The sequence below is a fragment of the Grammomys surdaster genome, unplaced genomic scaffold, assembly GCF_004785775.1.
Source record: "Grammomys surdaster isolate TR1022 unplaced genomic scaffold, NIH_TR_1.0 125789, whole genome shotgun sequence".
NCBI lineage: Eukaryota > Metazoa > Chordata > Mammalia > Rodentia > Muridae > Grammomys > Grammomys surdaster.
The window spans coordinates 3,359,826-3,370,736 of NW_021620620.1; the positions used below are offsets into that span (position 1 = coordinate 3,359,826).

General features: G+C 37.9%; 1 protein-coding gene across 3 annotated transcripts in view; it reads left to right on the forward strand.

Annotated features, from left to right (window-relative positions):
* Nucleotides 1–10,911, forward strand: part of Mapk8 (mitogen-activated protein kinase 8) — a 68,025-nt gene extending 57,114 nt beyond the window's left edge. The window contains exons 8-12 of one of the 3 annotated variants that reach the window (XM_028789089.1): nt 137–319; nt 1,479–1,603; nt 2,146–2,209; nt 4,972–5,049; nt 6,503–10,911. In XM_028789089.1, the coding sequence (XP_028644922.1) occupies nt 137–319; nt 1,479–1,603; nt 2,146–2,209; nt 4,972–5,049; nt 6,503–6,519 (467 nt within the window). In that variant the 3' untranslated portion in view covers nt 6,520–10,911. The remainder of the gene's footprint in view (nt 1–136; nt 320–1,478; nt 1,604–2,145; nt 2,210–4,971; nt 5,050–6,502) is intronic. The other 2 variants (XM_028789086.1, XM_028789087.1) reach the window with 2 other exon arrangements.

The following is a 10,911-nucleotide window of genomic DNA, read 5'->3' on the forward strand; positions in this document are numbered from 1 at the left end:
TGAAATACAAAATGTATAATGGCCGTATTCTTCTGGATTTTTAAATTTTCCATTTTCTTATATTTAGTAATGTATATATGATTAAAGTGTTGAATATTTGATACATGGAGTATTTTTCTTAGCTACTTGATAATAGATATTGATCAGTGGAATAAAGTTATTGAACAGCTCGGAACACCTTGTCCTGAATTCATGAAGAAACTACAACCAACAGTAAGGACTTATGTTGAAAACAGACCTAAATACGCTGGATATAGCTTTGAGAAACTATTTCCTGATGTGCTTTTCCCAGCTGACTCAGAGCATAACAAACTTAAAGGTAAGTTGTATGATTGTATGCACTAAATTATGTCTTGGACATACATGTATAGGAAGAATGTTTAGTCATATTCTTAAAGGATCTAACTCAAAATTATGTCTGCTAGTGGAACATAGAAAGATTTTGTTCTTTTGTCTCAGGTTTTTGCATTTTAGCTGGATATGGTGATACTTGCCTTTAATCCTCATACTTGGGAGGCAGGAGCAGGAAGACTTCTGAGTTCAGGGCCAACCAGGGCTACATAATGAAGACTTCTTCTGCCTCAAAAAAAAAAAAATAAAGTTGTATTTTATAAATCATGTGTGTGCCATGGTTTTATAGTAAAAATTATTATTTAGGTGTGGTGGTTCCCGACGTAATCCTATCACTTGGGAAGCTGTGTCTGATAGATTATTAGGAGTTTAAGATAATCTTGGACTACCTAGTAAGTTCCAGGCTAGCCTAGGGTACATAGTATGACTTGGTCTTTAAAAAATAAAACAAAAACACAAAACAGGGGCTAAAGAGATTGTTTGCTGTTCTTGTGGAGGACCTGAGTTCAGTTCCTACCCTCCATGTGAGGAGGCAGTTCACAGCCACTCACAAATCCAGCTCCAAAATATCCAATGCCCTCTCTGGCCTTCCTGGGCACCTGCACTCATGTGCTCACACATACACATACCCCTTCCCTCTATACACATATATGCACACATAACTGGACATTGCAATAAATCAAGGTGAGCGGTAATGGTAGGCACCTTTAATTTTAGCATTTGGGAGGCAGAGACAGAGCTCAAGGCTACCATAGTTACAGAGCAAGTTCCAGGATAGCCAAGGCTACAAAGAGAAAACCCTGTCTCAAAAGATGAAACAAAAACTGCAAAAAATCTGCAATAAATAAATTTTAGTAACCATAAAAGTAAATAACAAAAGTATCTTTTTAAAAGCATAAAATTTGTTTTGTCTTGGTTTAGTTTGGTTTGGTTCAATTTATAAACCAAACTCACCTGGAAATTAGGATCTTCTTGCCTCCACCGCCTCAGCTTAGCAATTACAAACATATGGACCACTACATGCTTGGCAAGATGAATTTTCTAAAGTAAATGTAACCTCAACATCTTAATGTGAATGATTGGAGAATCTCATGAACTGGTGTTTATTAATATCATTATTTTTGCAGCCAGTCAGGCAAGAGATTTGTTATCCAAAATGCTAGTAATAGATGCATCCAAAAGGATCTCCGTAGACGAAGCTCTCCAGCACCCGTACATCAACGTCTGGTATGATCCTTCAGAAGCAGAAGCCGTAAGTTACTTTCTTAATGTCTGAAGAACATACTCCAGTCTTAGAGCCAGGGCTAAAATTAAGTACAAAAAGAGCTTGTCATTTTAAGTAAAAATCTACATAGATGGTGTTAGTGTTTTGCTAGGTTTTCATGAAGAAAACTTTAGATTAATGAGCATCTATCCAAGCCATCATCATAGTCCAGGAACCTCCCACTGTTTCTCACTCTGCTGAACTCACAGTTGATTGAAGGAGCCTAGGATGCCTGTGGGCGTATCCTTAGATAGAAGCGATGTTTTATATTTAAAGCAGAACAGAATTCTGAAACATAGGTAAAATGTGACAATTTTAAAACTTGGGATAAAAGAAAAAAGACAAACAGCTTTTTCTTAGAAAGGAATCTTACAGAACTACTCTCCAGAAAGTTAAAGTTAATGATAATAGATCGGCCTTTGTCTCATGATTCATTTTTGCAAGTATTATGTCTAGCTGGTATTTCAAATAATTAATTGTATATATACTTCAGTAAACTAACTCAGTTGTTACTGACTTGTGTCTTTCAGCCACCACCAAAGATCCCTGACAAGCAGTTAGATGAAAGGGAGCACACAATAGAGGAGTGGAAAGGTAATGCTTACCAGAGTCTCAGACACTGAAGGAACTTCTGGCTTTCTACAGTGACTTCTTTATGTTACAGAAATTAATGTTGCTTTCTGTTTTCATAACTTACATTTAGTAATAAGTTTTTCTTTGCTGGGCAGTGGTGGCACATGCCTTTAATCCCAGCACTTGGGAGGCAGAGACAGGCGGATTTCTGAGTTCGAGGCCAGCCTGGTCTACAGAGTGAGTTCCGGGACAGCCAGGGCTTTTGAAACCCTGTCTCGAAAAACCAAAAAAGAAAAAAAAAAGTTTTTGTTTATTTGTCTTACAAAAGTTGAAAGTCAATTTCCTTCCTTAATTTTGAAAATTTCTGCCTTAGTTATAGGCACGTTAGTGTTTTCTTCCTTGTTCCAACAGCTATGTTTGGGGTGTCCCATCTCTAAGATCACCGATGGTCGTATTCTCGGTGTTCTGTACACACCTGTTTGTTGAAGTCTCCACACATCTTGAAGATGACAGACCCTATTCATCCACACAGCTACCTTCACACTTTAATAGCTGTCAAGCAGTGAGCTATAGGAAAGCTTGTGTCTCAGTCTGTGTCCAGTTCCCACTCCCTTGTGAGAAGCACTGAAGGCGGACCTTCACATAGGCTGATGCTGTAGCCATGTTTTTATGTGCACATATTTGATAGACTTGAAAGAGTAGTCCAAAAAGCTTATATGCTGGACCAAATGTTAAATTTTAGTTACTTCCTGATTTTTTATTAAAGAAATTGTAGTTTCTGCTTCTATCAGCATGAAACAAGTGTACTGATCCACCTCCACTCTATAAACAGTCAAGTGATCTTTGAACATCAGATCTAGCTTTTTCTTTTTTATTAATATGGTTATACATAAATATGCTTTTTATTATGTCAGTGCAGTGTAACAGGTCTCACTATAACATCTTCAGATATGTACATCACTCTACATTTATTGTTCATGTCAACCTCCTATTACTGTTTCATGGCTTCCCTTATTTCCTCTCTGGTCCCTTTCCTCCCCCTAATCAGCCCCGGTATGTGTTAGTGTCATGTATATTTACATTGTCAAACCCAGGTTCCACATAGGAAAGAAAACATGCAATATTTATCTTCCTGAGTCAAATTTGTTTTACTTATTTTTATAATCTCTAGTTCTATCCATTTTCTAGCAAATGACATAATTTCATTCTACTTCATGGCTGGCTAAAACTAATTTGCATACACATAAACCACTTTTGTTGTTGTTGTTTTTAGAGACAGGATCTCAAAAAATCTAGCTCTGCCTGGCCTGAACTCCCTATATAGTGCAGACTAACGTCAAACTTCCCCAGAACTGCCTGCCTCTAGAGTGCTGGGATTAAAGACTGTGCCACCACACTCCATCTCACCACATTTTCCTCATGCCTTTTTGTGTTGATGGCCATCTACACTAATAGTGTATAGCTGCTGTGAATAGTACCACAGTAGAAATGGGTGTGCAGATATCTCTGCTATTGTCCGTCTTAGGTGCCTTTAATGGAATTCTGCTTTTTTTTGAGGAACCAGTAGTTTTTATAGTGACTACTATAATTTACATTTTTACTCTAATATGTATGAAGGTTCCTTTTTTCCCCACATCTTTGCCAGCATTTGTTACTATTGGCTGTCTTGATAGATGGTAGCCATTTCAATTGGTGTTGGATAGAATCTTGGTACTATTTTTGTGTGTCCCTGATGACATGTGGAATGTTGATTACTTTTTCATATATTTATTGTCCATTTGTATTTTTTTTTTAATTTTCTGTTCAGTTGAAAATTTTCCTATCTATTGGTTAGGTGGTTGATTGAGTATTTGGCTTTATCAAAAGCTTTTACTGTTGTAAGAATATTGAAATAAAAGTATGTGTGTGGCCCAGACTAGCATCAAACTTGTGATCTTTGTGCCTCAGTCTCTCAAGTACTAGGATTATAGGTATGTGCCATCCATGCCTGATCTCCAGCAAGGGATTCTTTATTAAAAAAATAAAAATAAAAAAAAAACAACTTTGAACTTCAGGAATTACATAAACGTTATAGAGTTCTTTACATTTTTTCACAGAATTACTTTTATGTAATTTTTCAAAGAGTATATGACCCAGAGGTAATGGTACCAAACAAGTCAGAATCACAAGCAAGAGCAAGGTATTGGGATACACTGCACCCTATGTCTTTCCTCTGTCAAATCTGTCATGCAATGATCTGCTGCTGCCCCCACACTCAGGAATACATGAGTCGTGTGTTGGTGCTGACACCTGCTGTAGGCTACTTGGAAGGAGCTGAAGCTGTTGCTGCTTTTCCTTCAGTAAAAATGCCCTTCTGTCCCATTCTAATTGTACATGCTGCTTTGGTTATAAATCTTACAAATTGTAACCTGTTGCATAAGCACAGGACCTAGGCAGTAGAATGAAGATAAGCACAGACCTCAGCCCTCGATTTGACAGAATTAGACAAGCCTCTGTAAGGCAGAGTGCTGTGTGGCTGATACACTCAAGGCAGGGGCTGGCTCCTGACAACAGCTGCCTTTTGATGAGCTGGGACAGTTACAGTAGAGAGCTTAGCTTTCTGTCAACATAGTCTATGGTTGAAGATCAGTGAATTAATTGCTAACACCTATGAGTGTGAAGCTGACACTCAGATCCTCTGCCATTACTCTCATTGCAAGAACCCAGCTTGATGCACCTAACAGATACATAAGTTTTGACTTAAGTACACATACCCGAGAGTCACTCTTCCTCTTCTTTTTCAGAACTGATATACAAGGAGGTAATGGATTTGGAGGAACGAACTAAAAATGGAGTCATAAGAGGACAGCCGTCTCCTTTAGGTTGGTTACAATATAAACCTGGTTGTGGTTGTGATTGTGCTTTACTTCTTGTGTTATATTCTTCAGGGACCTGGGATCTGCAGTTCTTCCCATGCTCACTCAGTTTGGTAGTTAAATTTGTAGACCAGGCTGGCCTTGAACTCAGAAATCCGCCTGCCTCTGCCTCCCAAGTGCTGGGATTAAAGGCATGCGCCACCACTGCCCGGCTGTTGTCTTTACTGTACTGATTAAAACCCAGTTTTCATTGGTACCGCAGCTATGTCTTTAGAGAAGAAAAATCCCTTAGAGTTCATTATGCTTTGCTTTTAAAAGTCTTCAGTTGTAATAGATAAAAACTTCACCACAAAATTTGCTACATGTGCCATCACGTTCGAACGTTCGTTTGGTACTTTAGTGATACTTGAATATAAGCTCCTGAGGACCTCTTGTCTCTCAGTGTTCTGCTCATCACTACACAGAAGTGCGACGATCCCTGATGCTGACAAGTGCTTCAGCAGAGTTCCTACCTGCTTTGCTTTCAGCATCTCGGGGCCCTGAACACTATACACAGTTTTGATTCTGTAAATATTTTTTTGAGAACTTACATACTTGTACTTCTAAATGACCCTTATCCTAGTAAGCTTATGGCTTGAAAGTTGCTACATCTTGTTGAGATGCTTTAACATGTTCCTCCCTCTGAATGAGGCCTAACCCTTAAAAGAATTTGTCTTTCTCCATAAGGTTTTTCTGTTTTTTGAAGTTTTTTGCTTTTTTTAATGCATGAAATGCTTGTTGGATACTGCTCTTTAGCAGAGAAAAACATTTTCTCTCTGTATAGTAAGTCTATATTTGTATTTGCCTGGTATTTACTAGGATCAAAGTATGCCTGAATTTTCCTAACTAGGCTGTTTCGGTTACCCTGGTGAATCATACAGTCTCTTGTAGACTGGTGCACTTGATTCAGGTCCCTCCCAAATCAAATGCTGTTCTTTTGTGTCAGCTTCCGCTTTGTAAGATGGACAAGGAATATCACTTGATCATTGTGGTTTTTGTGAGACTCTACCAAAAGTAATTTTCTATATTATTTTAGTTCTCAGACTTTTTTTAGTTACTGGGATCTTAAGAGATCTCTCTAACACAATTCAGTGTAAACAGTTTTGTATGTACTCTCAACTCTTTTGGAACACACCTTGAGGCCCATTTATGGTTCTTGCTATAGGGACAACCTCCATGTTACTTGGATTTTAACTTCTTGTCTTAAACTAAAAATGTATTAGGGAAAGAAAACAAGTGTAGGTTTCTAGATATGTGCACAAGAGAACATTAGTGTTGGGTTCAATACAATTCAGCAACCCGTAAGCCCAGAAGTATGTTGACAGTAGAGGTAGGGAGCACAGTCCAGCCTGTAGGGTAGGGCCAGGCAGCCCGGCCTGCAACTCTCTCTGCAACTGGTTTGCTGTTTTGTTTCTCATAGCACAGGTGCAGCAGTGATCAATGGCTCTCAGCATCCATCATCTTCACCGTCTGTCAATGACATGTCTTCAATGTCCACAGATCCGACTTTGGCCTCGGATACAGACAGCAGTCTAGAAGCTTCAGCTGGACCTCTGGGCTGCTGTAGATGACTACTTGGGCCTTGGGTGGGTGGGAGGGATGGGGAATTGGTTAGTCATTGATAGAACTGCTTTAAAAACAATTCAGTGGTCATATTTTTGAGTGATTTTTCAGAAAATGTAGAATTCATTTTGTAGTAAAGTAGTTTATTTTTTTTAATTTCAAGTGTTGTAATTTAAAACTTAAGTTGTGTTTTTAAACAGCAACAAAACTGTATTGTATTTTTGCTGTAATTAACTGTATAATGTAAACCTAATTATTTTATCATGGTTTAAATTTTGCATATTTGCTTTATCTTATGCTGCTGATTTTTTTACTGAATTTGTAAGATTTTTGTTTATCAAAGCAACTATTATGTCATGACTTGCATATATCATGAATTATTTAAGATGTTTATAAGTTTTTTTATTAGAATTTATTTCAGATATTTGTTCATGATGCTATCCTTCAGGGTTATGTGCTTATCAATGAAATAACCCCAGAGGAGTAAGGGAAAATAACCTGTAGCCAGTTATATTCAGGAATAACTACTGTAAATGATGAACGTGTCAAGAAACCTCCAATATTTGCTACTTGCCAATCCCAACTTAGTTAAAACAGTTGGTAGACAACCTTACCTAAATTTTAGCAAACACCCTATTATCTAAATGGCAAAATAACTCAGAGCATGTCTTTAAAGATGTTGGGCATATCCTTCTACATTTTGAATTTCTCTATACCAACCCAACAAAAACTTAAATTAAGAAATGTGGTGTATTCTGAACATCTGTGGCATGCTTAAAGCTTTTGATCACACAAAGTCAAGAGGATACTTCATGAATATACATTTCAGTGGAAATCAACAGATGCTTCCCCTGTACTAGCTATGAGCCTGCTTCTGTATACACTGAGTTAATCTCCTCAGGCTGTAGGTCCTGGCATTGGCCAAGAGCCTGGACTTTCCCTTTTGTACAGTTTCTGGCCTCTGGACCTTTCCCAGTTCCTGTTCCTTAGCGGGTCAATCTGTTGAGCACCAGTTTGTGGTGTTTCTGGCCATTTGATTCTACCTGTAGCATAATCCTGTTTCTACTAGCTGTCAGGAGGTTCCAAAGCCTACTTAAACTTGTGTAGGTGACATTTAAATGAGCAATATACCGTTCATCTGAAAATAGTAGCACACAGCCATATGTAGGATGTCATTTTCTAAGGACTGTTTTCTTCACAGTGAGCAGAGCAGGCATAGTAGGGTTCTTTAATCTGAGTCTTTGGTTTTTTTATATCTGATTTCCAGTGTGGACGTTGAGTAGTGTAAGAATGGTGCTGCTCCTGACAAGTGTGTGTTAACTGTTTACATTTTATATCTGCAGAATCCTTTCTCTGTAACTGAATTTTTCCTAAGTAAAATGTCATCAAGGTCTCATTTCTGAAATGATGTCTGTAATGCCCAGGCACCTTTGGTATTATCTGGAACAAGAGGGATTTCATGTAATGAACTGGGGAATGCATACTTCATGAGCTGCAAGGTTGTAGGAAGGAACCCCTTGGAGCTCACAACCAGCAGGAGTAAGAGCAGGCACAGCTTGGCAGATTTCTGAAAGGTTGCTTAGCAGGTTTGTTTGTTTTGGTTTTGTTTTGGGGTATTTTTTTTTGGTTGTTTTTTTTTTTTTAAACAGTGTAGAATTACTTTCAAGTAAGGTATTTTAAGTCATTGTTAATGTGCAATACTTAAGATGAAGATACATTACCTTTTTTATATACTTTTAAATATAGCAAGTTTATCAGACTTTTAGCCTTCCCACCTTTTAGTGATTCCTTTTCTATATGTACAACATGGTGCATTAATTTTATTAGACAAGTATGAATTTGAGACTTTTATGCCTCTTGGGTTGTAGAAATATAAGTTGGAGTCAGGATTTTAGCAGAAATTGGAGCACGAGTGTGTAATTTTATATTAGTTTTGCAACTAACTGGTTTTGTTTTCCCTGTGATAAAATGTGTCACTATTGCACTTAACAGCTGACATGCTTTAGTTAGTTTTCTGTGTTTTGTGTTTGATTGCTGAGAAGCCATCTTTCTTGATTCAGATTTCGGTTAAGTAAGGAATACCAGTTGTTCTGATTGTATCATTTGTTATAATTGCCAGCTCCTACTTGCCAGCCATCATGTTTTAGTTGAATTTAAAAAACAAGCTTTCAGTGCTTAATGTAAGGTGAAATACTTAACAAAATTATACCCTAAAATCGAGGTCTGTTTGTTAAATGTATGCCCCACATATTAAGATCCACTGTTTATACCCCCACACACTTTGTTTAAATCTGTTAACATAAATCTTACCGGTACTTTCAGAGTCTTAAAGCATCTTAAGTATTTTTTTAAGAAATTACAAATAACATTTCTGTCTCTCAGTACTTGTTAAACCACTCTTTAATTTGACTTTTCAATTATATATACTTATGATATCCATTGTCTTACTGTCTAAAAGTTGTTTAGCTGAGAATTAGCATTCCACTTGATAGTTTAGGAAAGAGAGCCTTATTCTTCCTACATGTCTTCCTGGTTATAGTTCCTGTACCCACTAATACATAGTGACCATCTGTAAGATGACCATGTTGTTGGGATTGCTTTGTTATAAATAGAGCATCTCACTTTTTAATGCTATTTGCTAAGCGGTTTTTACTGTGTCATGCCATGCTGCTGATTGCCAAATCTCAGAAGAGTGCACACCAGAAGCAAAGGCCCAGTGTGTTCATACCTGACTTGTAAGAAAAGCAGTAGCTCCCACCAATACAGAGAAGCTTGATTGTGTAGAAAGCAGAAGCTCGCCTGTCAGCCTATATCCCTCAGTTCTGAGCTCATCTCACTTGTTACCCTCAGACTGGGAGACGGAAAGGACACTTGACAGGATAGGATGAGCAGTAGGCAAGGGAAGCTGTTTCCTGAGTTACAGATTGAACTTGGTTTACATTATTGACCAGTCTCTGCCACACGTGAAGACAACCATCAGTGTTGCTCAGCGCTAGCCTGCACAGCATTTTGAGACTTAAAAAAAAAAAAACCAACATAGTATATTTTCAGAAATACTGTTGTAGTTTGTGAGTGTTGTTCATTAGTCACTCATTAGTGTAGGGTGGATGCATGATGCCCCATGACCCCAGTAATTATTACCAGTGAGTAGAATACCCAGCACCGTCTCTCACCTGTAACCCTCTTCAGCATTGCCTCGTGGCCTGATTGTGCATCGTGTTTCTACTGATCTCTTGGGTGTTTTCTGTGAACCACAGGGGGCACATTTGTCTTAGTCGCACGAAAGATGAAAGAGATAAGGGCATTGAAGCAGAAATGTACGGTTTGGGGTAAGATAGGAAAACTTGTGTCCTAATTCATTTCAAAGTAACTGCTCTTAGGCAAAGTGCTCTATGGGGAGTCTGGTAAGCAACTTTCTGGGCACTTCTGGTTTAGAGTCTCTTCATTACTGAAACTCCTGAGAAATATTACCTGTGGATTAGTTTTGCACAATGTACTATTCTCACAGTGACTTAAAATTAGACTAGGTTTTTATTGAACTACCTCACACTGATTTTCTATGCTTTCCCAAGTATGCTGTTGCCCTTACTGTTAGACCTTTACTGAGTATAAATTATAAATGTGCGTTGAATACTTTATAGCCACTGTTGACAAAATACCAGTAAGTATGTGAAGTGCAAACCTTGCATCAGTAAGAGACAGTCCCGTGTAGTCTTCCACTGTGTCTGGGGGATTGTGCTACATATGCTTATTGACATCATCACTGTTTTTGTAAGAAACCTGCTCGAGATATCAGTCCACACTTTACATTTTACAAAAGGAGTAAATCTTAGTAAATTTTACGAAGAAATAAATTACTTTTGTAGGCCCAATATTTGGTATATTTTTGAGAAGCTGTTAATCTTATAGCTGAATGATGACGTTAAACTGAAGTAGCTGTCTGCCTGGACTGTGATGTCTATTTTCTCATTACAGTTTACCCTGTTAATAAGGTTTTAAACCTCAAAACGTAGGATGATAATTAGATTTTTTTTCTCTCTCCCTGTACATGTCATTCCTTCTTATCCCTCCCCTTCCCTGTGCTCTCCTCTCTTCCCCTCTCTAGACAGAACAAAATGGGGCACTTTGTAGGGAATGCTGAGATCATTACTGTGGTTTACTCGTTCACGCCCTAATCATTAGACATGCACCACTGGATGTAAACAGGGTCATCTAGTCTGTCAATTGGTTATAATATTTTAAATAAAAAAGAAAAAGTGGTATGAA